We start from the raw sequence: 21,250 nt of genomic DNA, 5'->3' as shown, positions 1-21,250 counted from the left end.
ATCTACAGGTCCGGTGGATCGTGTGGCTATGACGTGCTGAATGTTCCTAACACTTGAAAATCATTTAGGGGAATGCCAGGAACCTCAGAGTCCCGACAGAAACCTAAATCGTGGTGTTCCAAACGAGTCAGTGAATGAAATCGTGTGGACGGAAATGTGGATTATCAGGGTTGCACGCGAGTAAGCGGATCTAAAAAAGTAAAAAAAAAAAAAAAAAAAAGAGGAGGATTTCAGAAAGCCTACACTCTGGACATCCGAAACCATAACGTTTTGGAAACATCATCTCCCGACACATCTCCCCGGGCTGCGAATACAAATGCAAAACCGACGCCTGGGGAGGGTCACCGACGACCCGGGGGCGGTGGACTCGCTGTTTTTATCAGAATTACAAAAAGAGGATGGAGTTTGCAAACCTCCCCAGGGCTCTCCTTCCTTTCCACTTGATGACTTCACGGAGGATCAATAAGCCCTCGGCCCGATCGGTGGGTACGGAGGCGCGGTTCACTCTCCCAGAAATTCCACCGGGCTGAGAAGATGCTTATTTGGGGGCGAGGAGGGGGGCGGGGTGGGGGGAGCTGCAGAGGTCTCTAGGACCCAGCAGGCGGCGGCAGGCGGCAGTTGTGTAGATCGCGGAGACACTACGAGGGTCCGGTTCAGTTTTAATTCGGTCTCTGGTCTCCGCGAGCGCCGCCTGCTCGGGTCCCGCCGCCGCGCCCCCGCCCCGCCCGCGCCCCCGCCCGCGCCCCCGCGCGCCATGGACGCCCTCCAAGAAAAAGTGGCTCTGGACGCGCGCGCCTGAGGACCCCCCACGCAGGAGGTGCCCACCATGAAGACCCTGATGGTGAGGCATTTGTGGCAACTCCTCGGGGCAGAGGCGGGGACCCCGGGACGCGCGGCCCCGGGGCGGCGGCGGCGGGGGGGGGGCGCACCGGAGAGCCCCGGGGGTGCCTCGCCCCGCGCAGCCGGCGCGCCTGGTTGCAAAGGGACAACTTTCCACCTGCTCCGCGTCCCCCCCCCCCCCCCCGCGGGGTCCTCGGGCGCCGCCTGGCTCGAACTCGGGCTGCCGGTGCTCCTGGATGTCGGGGAGGTCTGGGGAGCCTGCGGGAGCCTGCGGGGGCTGGGGATGCAGCGGGGAGCGCGGCGGGTACCCCCAAAGCGAGCAACAGCGTGGCAACAACTAAGAGGGGCGGGGACGCAGGGGCTGGGGGCGGGGGGACACCTTGGCAGACTTTCCGGGCTTTCCTGGGTCGCAAACTTGCACGGAGCGCCGCAAGGGCAGGGCGCGGGGGCCGGGGGTTCCGGCAGCCGAGCCCGGGGGCGCCCTCTAGAGCCTGCGCTCCGCCGCGGGGTGGGCGCTCGGGGGCGGCCCCTGGCGTGGGCGCGGGACCCTCCCTCCGGGCCGCGGCCGGGTCGCGCGTGTCCCCGCCGGCGGGCCCTGAGCGGCTCTCCCGTGCTCTCGCCCGCCCGCAGCGCCACGGTCTGGCTGTGTGCTTGGCGCTCACCACCATGTGCACCAGCTTGTTGCTCGTGTACAGCAGCCTCGGCGGCCAGAGGGAGCGGCCCCCGCAGCGGCGGCAGCAGCAGCAGCAGCAGCAGCAGCAGCAGCAGCAGGAGGCAGCCGGCAGCGCGCCCCCGGCGGCGGACAGCAGCCCCCCCCCCCGGGCCCCGGCCCCCGCCGCGCCGCGGCCGCTGGACGGATACCTCGGCGTGAGGGACCGCAAGGTGACAGCTCGCTCGCCGGCGCGCACGCCACCCCGCCCGGGGATCCCGCGCACCTGAGCCTGCCCCTTTCCCGGGGCTGGGCGGCGCCGTGAGTAGGTGCCCCCTGCGGAGGCTGGACCGCGCGGGTGCGCACCCTCCGGGGGGCGGGCGTGGGGCCTGCTGGCTGGGAATCCCCGTTGGGAGGCGGAGGTATAAAGTTTTTCGGGGCATCGGGGGTGAGATGCGTGCACCCAGCGCCCCCATTTGCTAACTGGAACGTGCAAGTGGAGCCCGCCGGTCCCCACAATTGCAGCGGCGGGGGGCGCAGGGCGGCGGGGAGGCGGGTGCAGGCTCCTTGCAGCGCGGGGCTGGGCCGCCGAGGCGCGCGCGGGCGGGGAGGGCGCGGGGAGGGCGCGGGGAGGGCGCAGCCGGGCCCCGCCGAGGGCTGGAGCTGCTGGAAGCTTCCGCTCCCCTCCCGGCCTCGGATGGCCCCGGGCGCCCCCAGCCTCGGGGAGCGGGGCCCTGCAGGCGCCCCCCAGGGCTTGCACTGCCTCGAAACTCACCGCTCAGGGCCTGTCTTTCTCTGCCTTCCGAGAAGCCGTTGCATGGCTTGGCTAATAATTAATTAGATGAATTTTAAAAAAAAAATAAAGCCTCTTCCCTCCTCCCTCCCCCCCCCCCCAATAGCAAATCTCAGGTTTCAGGGTGCTAAGCTCCGGGAGAATTCTAATCAAGTCTCCTGATTCTGGAAATGATAATAATAATAATGATGATTGTAATACAGTTTAAATATATTCCCCAATTGTAATACAGTTTAAATATATTCCCCATTTATATATATATATATATATTTCCCATTATCTGAAGCTGCTAATATGCTTTTATTAAAACCCACTTCCACTCTGTATCTGCTCTATGAAGGTTAGGGGATTTCTTGAAACTACCTAGCTGTCTTGCCTTTTATATGACCGGATGTTATGCTTGTGGACCAAAGTAACATTAAGCAGGTGGTCCTTCTGCGGGAAAAGATGGGCCTTCCCTTGCATGGAAAAGTCCCAACTTTTTTTTGAAGTGGCGATCAAAAGATTTCCACTCGTGTGTGTCATGCATATGGCAGAAAGGATCTGGGGAAGGTAAAAAAAAAAAAAAAAGGAATTTAAGGGAGGCCTCAGCTGCTCAGGGTCCTTGAATGCTTGTGGAAGAAAACCATACCATGAAATGTGGGTGGGTGGAAGGAGAGATAGACCAATAGGTATAATATACAAGAAATACAAGGCATAAAACAGGGCAGAAATGAGAAGGATCACTGCCCTGGAAGGTTTAAGGAAATTCTGTCTCTGAAAAGGTAGACTTTGCCCTGGGGACAACTTGGGGAAAGCAGAAAAGAGGAAGGGATTTCATTAGGAAGTGATTCAGGGAGTGGGGAGGGGGCTGGTTAAAATCAAAAGTAGAGAGGATCATCAGCTTTACAGTAAAAGCTTCACTTTTCTCCTTAAGATGTCGATCGATGACCTTCTTTGTATCTCTCTGTGCGAGCAACCTATATGGGCTGGAGTTCCAGAAAAGTTTAGACCATCTGCTTCCGACTGTGATGTTTATGTGTAACTGGTATATGATGAATATATTGGACTTGGTGGATTTTCATGGCTGATGTTTAGTGGAAATGGCCAAATAGCACTTGTGAGGCTTGATTAATGGAGCGTCAAAAGGGAAATTTGCTGAAAGTTTGGATCTGCCTTTGGGAAGGTATTCTAATATTTTCCTTCCTGTGTTCTCCTGCTGGACAGGCAGCAGCTAAGAATATTGACAGCATAAGGCACAATACGATGCCCTCATGTTTGATTTCAGAACAGTGTTTATTCACACAAATATATTGGATTCCATTGTCAATGTATCAGAGCGTTATTTCATTAAAATGAAAAACAGCCTTTTTTGAAAGGAATGTCAAAATCTGTATGAGAATCAAGATAATCTATAGTAAAGGGTTTTATAAACTGTGAAGTGTTAATATGGATGATAAATATGTGTGAAAGCCCTTGGAATTCTTCGCAGGGATTTATAAATGTGACCAGGTAGGTTTTTGCATCTAATTAATACCAGCGGAATTCTTTCTTAGAAAACCGAAGTGTCATCAGATTCCATACTCAAATGATTCAACAGTTTGCCCATCCCAAGCAAAAGAACAAATGCAAATCTCAGAATCTATGCCTTCTCTCTAGACATTATCCCGATTGTCCCACTGAGTTACATGTGAACTTCCACTCAAGCTGCCATCACTTCCCTGCTACTATTTAACCGGCTGGAAATTGGGTGAAGTTTTCATTTCTGATGACTTAGAGGGAGGTGCCTGTGGGGTTTATGTACTCTTCAAAAGTTGCTGTTTACTTAGGTTTACTTGGAATCTTCTTAAAGTGTTGTTTAGGCAGAGGTGGCAATTTGTTAGAATATTGCTAGGATTTTTTTTTTCTGGATTAACAGGGGAGGGTAAGAAATCAAAGACTTTCTGTTCTGATTATGTTGCTAGATGATACTGCTTTATTTTTCACTCTCATATCAGGCCTCAGAAAAATTATAGGATGTGCTGAATGTGATGACCACCAAGCCATATGCTACTGCGTATTGGAGCAGAATTCCAACAGACTTTTTATTTGCTGTTGATTTACAGAATCTGGAGAGAGTTCCGATACCATTCAGGAAAATGTGCACATCTCCGTGGCTGGAGGTCCCAAAGTCTGATAAATATGTAGTGTTTATGTTCAGTTACATGATGGTATTAACATTATAACTCTAAGATTAAATTCAACAGGTGGTCCTAATCCCCAGCACCTGAATTTCTCAAATTACAGCCTGTCTGCAATGATAGTCTTGTCTCATACGGCTGCAGACTAAATTACTGTTGAGATTAAATCACTATGTGCTTTTGTTGAAAGACATGCTGCAAGTCAAGCCAGTGATGAGCAATGTGTGTTGAAGCTTAAAATATCACTTTCCGTGGTCATATTCTCTACTTCCTCGTTCACAAACGATGTGAGCTGAAATTATAATTCCAGTGTGACTAAGTGAAGGCTACTTGGAGTTTCTTGTGATAATGAAGACATTTCCTTTTCTGTTAGATGGATTCTTTCTCTTCATTTCCAGCCCTTTCCCCAGCCCTTTTCCCACAAACGTTTCACCAACTCGTTTCAATCGTGCTCATGTCTGCCGCTGCAGCTGCTGTGTCTATATCCTGCCCTTTCTGTTCTGGTCCCCAGTTTTGGAAGCCACTGATTTCTAACCAGATCAGGAGACACAAGCACAGAAGCCAATTTTCATGGCTCTGGAAACCTTCTGTATTTGGAACTACAGCATCATGGATAGCTAAACTAAAACATGTGTGTGTGCATACCCACACGCACACACACACACACACACACACACACACACACACGGGCACACACACTAAATCTAGCACCCTTCGGAGAAAAGCTCCAATTCTCCCAGCAGAGCAGAAGGGGGCATGGAGTGTAGTCTGTTTCCAGCCTGGATCTGGTCTGGGTAGATAAAGTCATTTGCCATCTGGTGGACCCTGTGAAATGCAACTACGAGCTGATTCCCATTTGCAGTGGACAGGAGCCCTTATCACAGAAGGCCCACTTGTCACCTGGACTGCCCTTTTCTAAGATGGCTTATGAAAGAGCAGTGATCAATGGGATCTGAAGCTGAGCCGCTATCTCCTTGCTTCAGTAGTAGCTCCCAGGAATGGATTTTACACGCTTGTCCTTGGTTCTTTCCTTCCTTACGCGCTCAGTTATTCAGACCAAATGGAACTGCTTGGAGGTAACAGCATGTGATGCTATTAATTCGCAGGTGTCCAGCTGGACTGATAGGACAAGTCAATGCAAGAGTTGAAAAACCATTCAAAACCAGAGAAAGGGGCACACGCCATAAAACTTACTTTGGAAGTGTAGCATAAGTATTCTTCCTTTTAAAAAGCATATAAGCTCTCAGATATAACTTCACACCATTTATTAAACCCTGTTTTACAATATTTGAGGCATCCAATCAACGATAGATAATTTGGATCTCAAATTCAAAGTGAGCTAATTTTCAGCGCTCAAGTGCTACGAAATGTAATCTGCCAATGGTGATGAGACCCTGTTATCACACATCGTCAACCAAAAGGAATTATAAAATGAACTATTTTTCATGGGTGAGGAGTTGCAATAATGTGGTTGCTTCTAACAGGAGAGATGTTCGTATAGCATTTATTATACTAATAACCTCTCTTAATTCTGAGAGCTGGGAGTATTTCTCCAGCTTCCCGAGGAGTAAATGCCAAGATACCCTCATGCCCAAAATCCAGACCACATCTGGAAAATGAGTCTGAGCTGGCTTCCTCTCCACTTCTGGGCATTCTGGCCTCCTTGCTGATCCTTGGAAACTCATTGTGCCTCAGGGCCTTTGCACTTGCTGTTCCGTCTCCCTGGAAGGATCTCGCTGAAGATTTTGTACATGGTTAGTTCCTTCTGGTCATTCAGTCCTCACATCACCTGTCATCTGCTTCTGGACCACACTCTCTAAATAACTCTCTCCTTCATCGTCATTCTCTATCATATTAGCCTGTTTCATTTTCCTTATACTAGTTAACAATATCTGAAAGGATCTTAAAGTTTACTTTTCTATTGTTTTCTCCCCCCCCTCCCCCAGGTAGATTCTAAGTGCTGTGATAGCAAAGTATTTGTACATTGACCAGTTTAACTCCAGGCCTTAGAATAATACCTGACACTTAGCACATAGCACAGATTTATTGAAGGAAAGAAGAAAGCAGAGTATATGGGGAGAGGGGGTTGTGGAGAGGGATAAAGCTGCCTCACCTTATGTGAAGTCCTTTGCCTATAAGACCCACCCGTGCAGTCCCAAGGCCCTGGTATGTCTCATCTTTCCTAATTTGGTTTACTACTACTGCACTACTAGTAATAATAATGGAAGGAAGATGAAGAAATGGTTTAAAAGAGGACTCCTTGGGAATGAGATTTAGGAGTTTCCATTTTAACCGGTTTCCCTTACAACTCGTGTGCACATTAAAGTTTGAGAATCATCATTTGAAGTGTTTTTTAATCATCATATGTGTAGTTCTGTAGCTAATTTGTTTCTGGGTTTTTGAACTACTCATAGCCCTAAGTAAATATTCATTGAAGGCCTAATAGTTGCAAAATTAGGTATTCTGGAGGAAGAACATGGTGCCTACCATCAAAGAATCTTTGATCTAATTGGAGAGAAAAGACAAAGAAGCAAGAGAGGTTAAATAATAAAGCAAGTGCTGAATAATAATATGAAGCCAGGAAACAATAAATCAAGGCACTGACACTAAAAGGGAGGCAATTTCTGTGATCTTTCTCTCTATAAAATAAGTTAAATACTATTATTAGTTTAGAAGCTATAAAACTTTCAAACTAAAATTGCGTTTTTAGCCCTTTTTTAGTATATATGTGTGCATTTGTCTATATATATATATAATATGTGACATGCAATGAATACTTAGTAAACAACTTGAATGGCAAAGCAACTTCAAAGTGGGTAGATTTTAAATTCAAAATATGCAGTCTCTTTATGAGGGTCTTCCGGACTCTTGCAGGGAGCTAACCCTGTTGCCCTGTTCAACTGTTTCTGTCACATGTTAACCATGTTTTCCAAACCAACTCTCATAACTCGTGGTACGATAAATTTGTGTGGGCCACCAGACAGAACGTTTGCCATTAGATCTGTCCTGGAAACATGACATGTACTACAGAGGGGACTTCCCATGACCTTTAGGGTCAGGTGGCAGTGCAATCTAATGCCCATCCTGTGAAGGCCGAGATAAGGGAAGATCGGAGAGGAGAAAACACTGTGAAAACCCAAAACCCATCACTAATCAACAAATCATTGAAACCTCCTGCACATCTACTATATACTCTCAGAGCAGCTGTGAAGGATCGTAAGCATCGAAAGACAAGGAATTACTATTTCTTAAATAATATTATTATCCATACCTTGTGAACCTGATTCAAGAGAGAAATCCCTTAGGAGTGAGTTTATGATCAAAAGACTGATAAAAACTTGAGGGTGGAGGATATTTATGAAATGCACTCAGATTCTTCTTCACGAGCTCTTTTAGTCCTAAACTCTTAGTCTAGGCTTGGGACAAATAAATATTTTTATTGCATGCTCTATTCAATAAGGTCTCCCAAATAAAAGTCATAGGCATGCATATTCTTTCAGTTTAGACAGCATATCCACAGGGAAGCCTTCCCTGCCTTGTAGCCCAGGTTAGATCTGAGCTGTATGTTTTGTCTTCATAGCCAGGATCCCATGATAATACTTATTCCCGCTTATTGTTGTTTTTTTTGTCTAAGAGTGTCTGCTTTCCCTGCTCTACAATCAGCTCTTGGAGGCTGGGGCTTTTTTCTTTTTTTCTTTCTTGTCATTGTATTCTCAGCCTTTAATACAATGTCTGATATAGAATGGGTCTTCAGTGAGTATTTGTGGCATAAATGAGTATGTCTATACAAAGATTTTAATTTCTTGTAAACCGAACCCATCTGAAAATTTTCCGACCATTTGGCACTACGTCATAAATATCAGTTTCTCCTGCCACCATTTGTAGTTCTGCAACTATAGCATTTCTGTGTTCTTGTACTAATCGGATCTCTTAAAACATGCTCAGAATTTTGAGCTGGAAGGAAAACTTGACAGTTACCAAAAGGAATTCGGAAGTGCTTGTGTGATTTGCCTCCCATGAGTGGCAAAGCTGGGTCTGTAACGCGGGTCTCTGACACGAATGTCATTACCATAAGGAAAATTCAGTGCCAATATATTCTAGGCAGTGACTCGACATTATTTGAACAGCATTTATTAAAATGAAGAGCCTAGGCCTACCCGGTTATTGGAAAGAAATAAATATTTAAATATCTTATTATTCTGAAATGAATATAGTTCTGGATGGTTCAAAAGAGCTTCTACTAACCACTGGCTTGGCAGTGGGGACTTTAAAGGCTTCATAAAATGCATGGTATGGTACCCATGTGATTGGAACAATTTGCAAATCAGAGTGGGTTTTGCCTTTAGAGAGTAAACCAGGCCAACAGGAGCGCCATGTTATTATTTGAGGAAAAGCATCATGAACAGACCACTCATTTCGCTGAATTACCCCCTCCAGAGTGGGAGAGAAAACATCACCGGGAGACTCAGTGAAGCAAGGGTTTGAAGCACTGCCATTCTGCAAGTAACCACTGACTCCTCCTAAGTTCTGAGTTGTAATACGTATCCTGAGATAGAATTACTTCAGGCAAATAAGAAACCATTTTACCCCTAGTAGGGAAAAGTAACCTTGAGAGTCATTGTAGCTCGGTTTGAAAACAGAACTTTTTATTATATTTTCTTTTAGTGGCAAGAAGGTGTCTGTAGTCTTCCTGGGAACCTCACAGAGTCTGAGAACACTCTAGCAGACTGAAAGGCAGAGTTAAACAATTTTTTTAAATTAGAAAGCATATTCTGGAAATTAATTGCACATATGGGACCTCTCCACTGACTGAACTGCATTATTGCATTTTGAATTTAGAGATCTGCTCATGTTCCTTGCATGCCTCCAATGGCCTCCCATTGCCTAGAGGATCGAGTTCAGACTCCATGGGAAGACTCACAGGGCCCAATAGGGTCGGTCTAACTTAGTTCTCCAACCTCACATCGCCTCTACCCAACTCCACACACCATGGGAATACATCTTGCTGTCTCCTGCTTCCCTGTTTCTCCTCCATCATGGAATGCCTTTTCTCCTTTTATCTGCCAAGTAAAGAACTAATCATTCATTAAGATCCAGCTCAAGCATCTCCTTTCGAGAGTTTTCCCACACATAATCTCCGTGCAGAGTAGAGCACGCATTCTCTTACGCCAGCCTTGCATCAGTAATAATCACATACTGACTGAGCACCTGTGATGTGTTAGGCTCAGGGGAGGGAATGAGAGGAAGGACCTAGTTCTGACCACAGGAAAATCACACTGGAGGAAACACTACAATTACTATATGTTGCTGAGTGTTAAAATAGTGTCTGGATCTTGTATATGCCTCTAATCCCACAATATTGTGGTTATTTGTCCACATGCTTCTCTCCCTGACTAGAGTGTAGCATTTTGAAGCCAAGGAACATAACTTAATCCATCATGGTATCTCCAGTACCTACAACTGTATCCCATATATGTCAAAACTCAATAAATCTCAGTAGAATGTCAGATGAGCAGTGTCCTATTGTAACTATTTATAGTAGGAAGAGATTTGAACAAGTGTGGCTCACAGACTAATGACAGGAATGGATAGAAGGGATAATAAGTAGGGCCAGAAGGGGCTTCACATATGTGACATCCACATCTTTAATTTCTGGATCCCCTTTAAATACAGAGCAGCATCTGCTGACCCTTCAGGGTGGTAGACCAGGTGTTGAGACGTAGGAATGCCCGTGTTTGAGGACAGTGTGGTATTTCGGGAGGCAGGAAGACATATCCAAGCTTTTTACTTGTTGTAAGCTCTCTGGCAAGTCATGTAGCTTTTAGGCCTGAGCTAGTGTGTGGAAGAGGAAGAATTAAACTAAGTTCAGTAATTACTTTATCAAATAATGTTGTGGACCTACCATATACTTGACATTGTGTTCAAGACCCAGGAGGCAACAACGTATAGGTGTGACCTCTGACACCATGAAACTTAACATCTATTGGAAGGCAGATGAACAGACATGAAATCACAGTGCGGAAATCACAGTGCGGATTCAATATTTACATGCTATGGAGGTTAGGTTTTATTCTAAACATTTTGAGGATGTCTTTAAAGGGTAAGTTCTAGGAGTGACTCCAATCAGATGTGTCTTCCAATGGATTACCAAAGCTTCAGTGTTTTATTCAGCACAGGTCAGAGCAGTTCTGGGTGAAGGGAAGAGGGACCAGTGATCAGACTGGTGCTGTAATCTGAGAGAATGATGCTGGTGGTCAGAGGATAAAGAGACCCCAGGTGCCTGCCCCTCCTTCGGTTTGTGTGGCTGCCCACCCCACCGTGTCATTGGCAGGTCTCAAAGGGCAGGTGAGTGGTTCAAGATCGCCCCTCAGGAGTTAGGGAAGAGAGTTGGAGGATGATCCCAGATGGCACTCCAACTTTATCTGCTTTTGAACCTCACTGTGTATCTTAATACCACACACTGACTTGAGCAAAACTGTGGTGTTATCGTTAAGGTCAACGCAAGCCATTTATGGAGACTCCATAATGCACCCTGGCCGCAACAGGAATTAAAGCTTCCATCGCAGCATGGGCAGTGGGGTGTGGAATAAATGAGCTGCGAGAGACTATTATGTAACAGTTCTACTCAAGAGAGACTTGTTTCTAGAATAACCTTGTCGAGTTGTTGCACGATAAATCTTACCAGGTATAGATCTGCTGGAAGTATGGGGTAGAAAGTGATTTCCTCCTGCCTTACCCACAGACTTACAGAGAGAGCAGTTGTCTTTCTTTTAATCACTTGTTAACAACTTCTAGGAAAAGTCAAGTTTCTATTTCACTTGCATCAGAAGGAAATTGGCCATAAATTGGTATAAAATTTGTCAAGAGGGAGTCTTGATTCCCAATTCATTAAAAAAACATTTGACTGGGAGCAAAAAATGTATATCTCTGTTTTTATGGGGCCCATATGTGGGGTGACTTGGGAATGTCGCACCTGCCAGGCTGCTGTCAGGGATTTCCAAGTTGTCTCTCATTACCCATTACCCATAGTGTTTCCATTATAAAGCTGGTTCATTTCATTTTTACATCACTTGTTTCAAGTTTTGAACAAAGTGTAGGAAGTGATGACATCCTGCCTGTATTCCAGAACATGGAAAACAGAGAAGGGGATTGTAGGAATTCTGTGTGTGTTCACTACCGATGCCCCAGCCAGACTGAATAAAGCTTTTCTCTGATGCTCGAGCCGTCACTAATCCCTTGAAGAATTGTGTGCATTATTATTAACAGCTCTGTGCGGTTTGGGCTCGGTTTGAAATGTGATGAGTTTTTAACTCAAAAATTCAGAAGTTTAAAGTTAAGATGAATACCAATAAAAAAATAAATTTATTATTAAAAAAAATTAAAAAATAAAGTTAAGAGAGAGCTGTCCTGGAGAACAGGGTATCCTGACTGCAGTAGTAGTTAAGGTGAAATAACAGGACCAGGACCAAGAATAAGGAGCAGATAGCAGGAAATAGCACCACATTGCTTCTTCACTCTTGACAGAGGGGGCCCTCTTTCTGGCCATACAGACTCTACAATGAGATCCCAGGTACTTGACATTATTAGATTTGGATGTGATTTGATGTGCTTTGATAACAGAACAGAACATCAGAGGGCAAATGAATCACTTTGTCAAAAATAAGTTCCTATGACCAGGATGCACGAGAACTGGGGAGTGGCAACCAGGCTTTTTTCCGGAATGAGCACCATAGGATCACTCTAAGATGAGTAAGCTCATGTCCTCGACGGAGTTACGAATCTCAATACTGATGAGTATGCCAGGTGAAGGGCCCTTTTTACTGAGCCCATGGGGCATCCTGGTGGTGTCTCAGCCACTAGGAGATTTGAAGGACGGAGAGAGACCAGACCTTAATTGATGTATCCTTCAGGGTATTGCCAACCTGTGAGCACCAAAACTCAGTAGCATTTCTGCAGATTTTGCCCAGAGACCATTTTTGAGAGCATTGGAAAGCTTTTGATCTGGGGAAAGCTTCTTCTGCATCAACCCTACTGTCGCAGGTTGAAAAAGAAATAAGAAGGAAGAAGAGTCAGAGTGCTAGTTCTGAAAAACAAACTTAACCTCCTACCCAGTTGCAGATGCATTTATATTCATTGTCTTCTCAAAATGGCAGAAAGTAAAAAGAAAATAACAATTATTTTCTACCACCAAGACATAACTACTGTTAATAATTGGATGTATTTCCTTAGAGATATTTTTCATATATATCAGATGTGCGCATGTGTGATGTTTTAATGTTATTCCTTCCCATTTTTTATTCCTTTATGTTGGGTATGTGGGGGTCTGTATGTGTATTATTTTATCGATATGATGTCATCAGTGGTGTAAAGGGAGGCATGAACTATGCTATTAGATCCTTATCGTGTTTAATAACTTAAAACCAAAGTATATTCCAGTTCAAGTTGGAATAGTCAGGAATATGTCTTGATAATTGTGCTAAATCCTCCACTCATTAATCCTGAAGGTGTATACGGCCCTCTACTAGCTTAACATCTCTGTTCTTTCCCTGTTGTTTACAACCCGAAAGCACTTTTAAATTATGGTGATGCCTCCTTCCCTACCTTTCATCTCCCACCTGTTTGCTCAGTGACAGTTTGTGTGCCAGATTTTTAAATTTTATGAATTGTTCCCAGTAGTCCCGTAATCCTTCTGGTCACTTTTCTCTAAATTCCCTCCAGCCTATCAATAGCTGTTTCAGGGGGATAGCCTGTGGCAATCTCGTATAGGCTTCTAGGGCAGGGATGGAGATGATGGCTATCTTCATGGTCACCAGGTGGTTCCTGTCCAGATAGGCGCCTCAAGTTTGCCTTTATTTTCCGTGCTTCACTCTGTGATTTGGTTCTCTGTCCATATATAATACAAATCTAAAAAAAAAAAAAATTAATACAAATCTAATTCCTTGTCCGTATACGGTACAGATTTACTTGGGCATAATCATCTTTCCTACAAAGAAATTTTATAGCACAAATAATTGTAATTATCGCCTTCTTCTTAATTAGCAATTTTTCTGTATTTTGAATCTTCAGGTTTTATAAAACATCTTAGTTCCCATATCTTATTTTAACCAATTTACTGAATTCCGTGACTCTTCTTCTTGACTGGTTTTGTTTGGTTGGTTTTTTGTTGGTTTTTTTCTTTCCTTTTTTTTTTTTTTTTAACTCAAAGATGTCTCTGAAATACTCTGTAGTTCTCACATTTGTCAACTATGTGCTAGCTGTTATTTCTTGATTCTGGCATAATCTCAGCTCTCCTGTTATTCTTCCAGAGTTATTATTCTACAGGTAGAATAATTCTGTCGTTGGAGACATCAGGGCCTGCCTCTATTCTGACGGCTAACTGGCGGGAGATACATTTTATGTATCTTGGTTGGTGGCTTCTCAAGTCTGAGAACAGGAGATCTTTGCAACAAGCTCTTTATCAAACCAGTGCTTGGGGGCTTTTTTGGGTTTTGTTTGTTTGTTTGTTTTGTTTTGTTTTGCCTGAGTTGTCTTCTTTATCTTCTAGATTGAGGCATCGCTGAATCCTTCCCATCCATTTTTAAAAACATTTTTATTTTGGTGACAAATACATAACAAAATTTGACATTTTAACCATTTATAAGTGTACAGCTCAGTGGCCATACTACACTACCTACTATACTACACTACATACATGGTGTAGTCAGCCCTCAACACTACCTATTTTCCAAAAATTTTCATCACCCCAAACAGAGACTCAGTAACTGTTTAGTAAGAACTCCTCATTCCCTTCCCTCCAGCCCCTGGTAACGTCTATTCTATTTTCTGTCTTTAAGAGTAACGTCTATTCTATTTTCTGTCTTTAAGAATTTAGGCAAATTCTAGATATTGCGTGTAAGTGGAGTAACTCAGTATTTGTCACTTTATGTCTGACTTATTTCATTTAGAATGCTTTCGAAGTTCACCTATGCCATAGCATGCATGAAAACTTTATTCCTTTTAATACAAATCAAAACCACAATGAAATACCACCTCACACTAGTCAGAATGGCTAAAATTAACAATACAGGAAATAACAGATGTTGGCGAGGATGTGGAGAAACGGGAGCCCTCTTACACTGCTGGTGGGAATGCAAGCTGGTGCAGTCACTCTGGAGAACAGTATGGAGGTTCCTCAGAAAATTAAAAATAGAGCTACCCTACCACCCAGCAATTGCACTACTAGGTATTTACCCAAAGGATACAAGAAATACTGTTTTGAAGGGACACATGCATGTCCATGTTTATAGCAGCGTTATTAACAATAGCCACCCCAGTTGGTAAAGTATGCAACTCTTGATCCTGTAGTTGTGTGAATGTAGAGACTGTTGGGTGTAGAGGTTACTTAAAAATTAAAACCTTTTAAAAAAACAATAGCCACATTATGGAAAGAGCCCAAATGTCCATTGACTGATGAATGGATAATGTCACACACACACACACACACACACACACACACACACACACAGGAATATTACTGAGCCATAAGAAAGAATGAAATCTTGCCATTTGCAATGGTGTGGTTAGAATGTATTATGCTAAGTGAAATAAGCCAGAGAAAGACAAATACCACATGATTCCCCTCGTACGTGGAATTTAAGAAACAAAACAGATGAATATAGGGGAAGCAAGGGAAAAAGGAAAGGGAGGTAAACCATAAGAGACTATTAACTATAGAGAACAAACTGAGGATTGCTGGAGGGGAAGGGGGTGGGGGGATGTATATAGGTGACAGGGGTTAAGGAGAGCATTTGTGATGAGCACTGGGTGTTACATGTAAGTGATGAATCACTAAATTCTACTTTTGAAACCATTACACTATATGTTAACTAACTAGAATTTAAATAAAAACTTGAAACAACAACAACAAAAGAACTTTGTTCCTTTTTATGACTAAATAATATTCTATTGTTTTTTTTTAATTTTTATTTATGATAGTCACAGAGAGAGAGAGAGAGAGAGAGAGAGAGGCAGAGACACAGGCAGAGGGAGAAGCAGGCTCCATGCACCGGGAGCCTGATGTGGGATTGGATCCCGGGTCTCCAGGATTTTGTATGAATATACTGCAATATGTTTATCCACTTATCTTCTGATGAACGCCTAGATTATTTTCACCTGTCGGCCATTGGGAATTATAATGCTGCAATGAACATTGGCATTCTCATTCATTTTTTGAAGTTATCTCCCTCATTTTTCTTTTTCCATCCCCATGGAAAATGCCTGAGTCTCTAGTTCCCATCCCTCCACGCTTGTGCAGACCACCTTCTAGCTGTTAACACCTCTGTATAAACAAACAAATGAAAATGGAGGAAAAGCCATTAATTGCATTGATTATATTTCTTTACCTAAAAATAATGTAAACGTTTTGAAAAACAGAAGTAAAGGGGAAATGTTTCCATATTCCTAACACTTTGGTGTAAATAATGATATAATTTTGGTTTACTTCTGCCGATGTTTTGCGTTGCATTCTCTTTTTTTTTTTAACCTAAATGTGAGCCTGCTATGTGGTTTTTTAAAAAGTGCATGTGATTTTTTGTCTGTTTTGTTTCCATTTACTGATATTAAAGTAGACATTACGATTTCCTTTGGTTAGCATTTGCCTCTTATATCTTTTTCCCACCCTAAAATTTTCAATCTTTCCGTGTACTTACATTTTATGTATGTCCAGACCTGCCCCCAGTATCTGCAGAGCCTGAGGCAAGAGTAAAAATGGAGACCCACAGACATCCTAATTGACAATGATTGTGTCTTCATTTAGGAAAGATTTTCAAGTTCAGAGGTTCATTTGACCTATTGCAATTATGGGTTTGATCAGAATCATTCTTTTGGTCATGTTATTGTTTAATCAAAATGAAATTTTCATTAAATAAAATATGTGTAATATCACGCTTGAGAATTTTATGTGGGTAATGCTTAGTAGAAGTCCACCCACTCACATTATTTCTAATTTTTAAAAATGTAAGCAGACTACCTCCTTGAAGATTTTCTATTTCTTTTTCAACTTCATCCCCCTACAAAGTTTCTTTTCATATATTCTATTTTATCAGAATTTCAAATTCTTATTTTACTCTCCTTCCCCCATATACAAACTGCAGCAGTGATCAGTTCCACCTTAGCAGCAGTACAGCCCACAAATCTTAATGGCATTTGAAAACAGTGGACTTTTGTTTCATAGATAGGGTAAAAAAAATGTGGAGAAGCACTTTTTTGGGGGGTCTGAATGGTGTTAGACTACAGAGTGGATGTTTATGATTATGGATAATGCTATGAGAGAATGACAGAGGTGAGGTGAGTGGGTTTTAATGTAATTTGTGCATTGTTTGTGATATGCTGTGTCCTTTAAGCAGTGCATCTCAAACATTAATGTGCATATGAATCGGCTGTGGGTCTTAGAATCCAGATTCTGAAGCTTTAGATCTGACTTGGGAGCTAAGAATCTGCATTTGTAACAGGCACCCTGTGATGCTGCTGCTGTTGATCCAGGAACCACATTTTGAGTAGCAAAACTCTAAAGCACAGGGCCTAGATCAAGGGCCCCATTCATTTGATATTAAGAATAATGCTATGTATGTCCTATATGAGTAGCATATAACTGGAATTTATTTTTTAATCTTAACAATCAGGGGCTCCTGGATGGCTCAGTCAGTTAAGCATCTGCCTTCAGCTCAGGTCATGGTCACAGAGTCCTGGGATCAAGCCCCACATCGGGCTCCCTGCTCAATAAGGAGTCTGCTTCTCCCTCTTCCTCTGCCTCTCCCACCATGCTCATGCACCCCGTCTCTGTCTCCAATGATTAAAGAAAATATTTAGAAAAAATTTTTTTAAATTTTATTTATTTATCTTTAATATTTTATTTATTTATTCATGAGAGACACAGAGAGAGAGAGAGAGAGAGAGAGAGGCAGAGACACAGGCAGAGGGAGAAGCAGGCTCCATGCAGGGAGCCCAACCTGGGACTCGATCTCGGGTCTCCAGGATCACGCCCTGGGCTGAAGGTGGAGCTAAACCGCTGAGCCACCGAGGCTGCCCAAATTTTTAAAAATTTTAAATAAACTTACAATCACTGTCTTTTAACAACTTAGCTTATTTACATTTACTGTGATTTTTGGTATATATTACTCATATATTTTTCTTTTAGTCTCAAATGGCTTTGTATTTGTCTCTTTCTCTATGCTTTATTCTCCCTCTACTTTTTCCTCTTCCTCTGGATTGGTGGATTTGGGAGGTAGGTGGGAGGTTGTCCCTGTCCCCACCTTATCCTCTTATTCTATTTTTAACCTATACTGATTTGGAAATTATAGTCTTGATATTTATTTTCTTACTGTCATTCTTGAAATTTTAACATGCATACTACCAAAGTCTTAAGTTAATATCTTTATCCTCTTTCCAGTTAATTCAAAGACCTTAGAATACTTGAACCCTGGTCAACTAGAATATTAATCTATTATTCTATTAATCTATACTATTTTTTTGAAGTAGTTTAGTTCTCTTTTTTAAGCCTAACAAATTGGGTATTAGTATTATTATTTTTTAAGATTTATTCATTTATTTGAGAGACGGAGAGAGCACAAGTAGGAGGGGCAGGAAGAGGGGAGAGAATCTCAAGCCGACTCTGCCCTACATGCATAGGCTTCATTTCACAACCCTAAGATCACAACCTGAACCAAAACTAAGAGTCAGATGCTCAACTGACTGTGCCACCCAGGCACCCCAGCATTTTTATTGTTTTTGTTTTAGGTGATCAATGTTTATATAGATTTATCTGCATAATACTAATTTCTTTGCATCATTTCATCTTGCAGCTTAAATTTCCATTATCCTTTTTGCAATAATTTTTATGGAAGTTTGGCTGATGAAGATCTGTTGGTGGTAAATTCAGTTTTATTTAATCTGAAAATATCTTTATTTTTTTCCACATTCTTTAAAGAGAATACAATTCTAAATCATCAATTATTTTTGCTTACAATATTTTGAAGGCCTAATTCCCGTGGTTTCTTTCCCTCTCAGAGTTGATATTGAGCTCTTTGTCATCAGGCTAATTGTCATGACATTTTAGGCAATCTAAACTATTATCTCTTTAAATGCATTGTCTCCTCTTTATTCTGTCTTTTCATTATATTTTATTTACTTGTCTCACTGTAGTGCATTCTGGATTTTTTTCTGATTTTTCAGTTTGCTAATTCTGTATTCTTCTGTGTCTAACCTGTTACTTAATGCATCCACTAAGAATTTTTTTCCCAAATCATTTCTAGATTTTTTTCTCTGAAATCATCCTGGTCTTTCTTCATAGTGCATTCTTTCTTACATTGATTTTATTTATGTGTCTGATAACTCCAGTATCTTAAATCTTTGGGGATCCAAACACTTTTTGTTATGGTTTTATTCAAAGGAACTTTATTTATGTATTTTATCTGTGCTTGTGTGGGTCTGTATGCACGACTCCATGTTCATCTAGACTGTTTGCAGAAATCCTTAGTAACCTATGTTGAAAATGTGTTCCTCCATAGAAAGCGTGGCATTTGTCTCTGCCAAACTCCTGGGGCCCTACCAACCTAAGGACCATCACTTTATATATTTTTTAAGATTTTGTTTATTTATTTATTTGAGGGGGAGAGAGCACAAACTGGAGGAGAGGCAGAGGGAGAGGGAGAAGCAGACTCTCCACGGAGCAGGAAGCCCAACGTGGGGCTCAATCCCAGGACCCTGGGATCATGACCCAAGCCGAAGGCACACATTCACCCAGCTGAGCCACCCTGGTGCTCAGAACTACGACTTTAAAATAAGCCTGACCTTCTTCATACTTGCCAATAGAGTGAATATGAACTACAAATCTACATGAATTTTATGGTTAGGTGAGGAAGATTTTTTTTTTACCACCTTCACATAGGGTCAAGGATGGAATAGACCAATACTTTCCCTGTGCTACAAGATTTTCTTTTTTAAGTTCACTCTGTCCTTGAGCTGTTTTTGCCTTCTAGGATCTCCCTTCCTTGTACAGGTTCAAGGTTGTACCTCTTGCTCCTCTACAGGACTGTTGAAACCCAGGGCTCTAGGTACAAGGATCAGCACTTACCCTTAGAGCAGCAGCTGCCTTCAGTGCCCAGTCAACAGTCTAGATTTGTACTCTGATTTTTACTTCATTGTAAAAATTATTTGGTTTCATTTGGCTTCATTTTCAACCTCTGTATATTTCCCTTATTGTTAATTCACTTAATGAAAAAGATTTTAAAATGTTTTAACCCAACCTTTCAAGAAATTTTATCTGAGTGCTTGTATCAACTGCAAATTTATTTATTTTTTTTCAACGGCAAATTTAGAAATGTTATTCTTTAATTGTTATAAGATGATTATAGTTAATCTAGAAATATAGAAAATCAGAAGAATAAAACCAAAATTTCCAGAAATTTTTAAACATTACCATTGTAAAAAGATTTATATTCTTTCTTAAGGTCTGTTTTCTATGTACATTATTTTTACATAGATGAAATTATACTATATGTATCTACTTAAGCATAATTAAAAGATATTCATTCACAGGTGGGATAGTGAAGGATAATATGGAGAGATTGGCAGCAAATAATATCAAGTCTTTCCAAATCAAAATCTCAATTTTCATGTCATCCAATATTAAATCTTAAAAATAGAATAATTCATCATGCAGATTTTAAAAAATAAAACTCTCCATTATGTAGACTTCTACTTGTGGAAGGCAAAAATTTTTATTTAGTAATTCCTTTAGCACCATGTCTCAAGCAAAAATTTTTAAACATTGTATTTATTTATTTATTTGAGAGTGAGAGAGTGCATGGGCAGGGGAGAGAGGTAGTGGGAGGAACAGATTCCCCACTGAGCAGGAAGCCCTATGTGAAGCTCCATCCCAGGACCTGAGCCGTAGGCAGATGCTTAACCAACTAAGCCACCCAGGCACCTGCCCCAACGATATTTTAAAAAATAGCCATATTTAGCAAATGTTGGAACAGAACAGTATCAGTTATTGAGTTAAAGGGTCATCAAACATGCAAGAGATTTCATTTAAAGCATGGTTTTTTTTTTGTTGTTTTTTTTTTTAAAGGATCTAGTTCCATGAATGGAGTAAAAATCTTAAATGCAACAATTGAAGAAGAACTCTAAGGCCAACCTTACCCCCAAATCAAAAAACCCACAAGAAAATATAATCCATAATTGGATTTAAATCAGATAAGGAAAGACTCTCCTGTCTTTTTTTGCCTCAAACAAATCATTGTGTTAATTTTTCTTTATCTTATTTGACTGGAAAATACATATAAATCACTTTTTTCAGTAGGAATAAATGGGTGGATGGAATTTCTGATGTCTTACCTAGCTGACATTCTTAAAAACTTTCAGTTTGACTGTCAAAAAAGTTCTTGTGTGAAAATTTTTTACTTCTGGACTGTCAGCTAGGTGCTTTGAGGGATGCGTTAGAACTCTAACTTGGAGCTCTGGATATATTTTTAAAAAGCAGACAATTATGCAAATGCTCAATAAATGTTCTTTGGTCTGATTAGATGTTTAGTAATAGTTTTATTCATATATAATTCACATTTTAAAGTACAGAATTCATTGGTTGTTAGTATATTTGGAGTTGTGCATTCATCACTGCAATCTAATTTGAGAACATTTCATCACTCCTGAGAGAAACTCCATGCTCATTAGCAGTCACTCCCCATTCTTGGCCCCTAGTCCATTGCAACCCCTGACTACTCTCTATGGGTAACCTGTTCTGGACATTTCATATAAATTAAATCATTCAAT

General features: G+C 42.0%; 1 protein-coding gene across 1 annotated transcript in view; it reads left to right on the top strand.

The window, feature by feature from the left end:
- Positions 1–713: 713 nt before the first annotated feature.
- ST6GALNAC5 (ST6 N-acetylgalactosaminide alpha-2,6-sialyltransferase 5) overlaps positions 714–21,250 on the top strand; it is a 171,585-nt gene continuing 151,048 nt past the window's right edge. Inside the window, exons 1-2 of the mRNA XM_025417947.3 lie at positions 714–841; positions 1,471–1,722. Of these exons, the coding sequence (XP_025273732.2) occupies positions 827–841; positions 1,471–1,722 (267 nt within the window). The 5' untranslated portion in view covers positions 714–826. The remainder of the gene's footprint in view (positions 842–1,470; positions 1,723–21,250) is intronic.

Source organism: Canis lupus, chromosome 6 (genome assembly GCF_003254725.2).
Source record: "Canis lupus dingo isolate Sandy chromosome 6, ASM325472v2, whole genome shotgun sequence".
In the NCBI taxonomy this organism is placed as follows: domain Eukaryota; kingdom Metazoa; phylum Chordata; class Mammalia; order Carnivora; family Canidae; genus Canis; species Canis lupus.
Note: the sequence above shows the minus strand (reverse complement) of the source record. Positions and strands in the feature narration are given on the sequence as shown.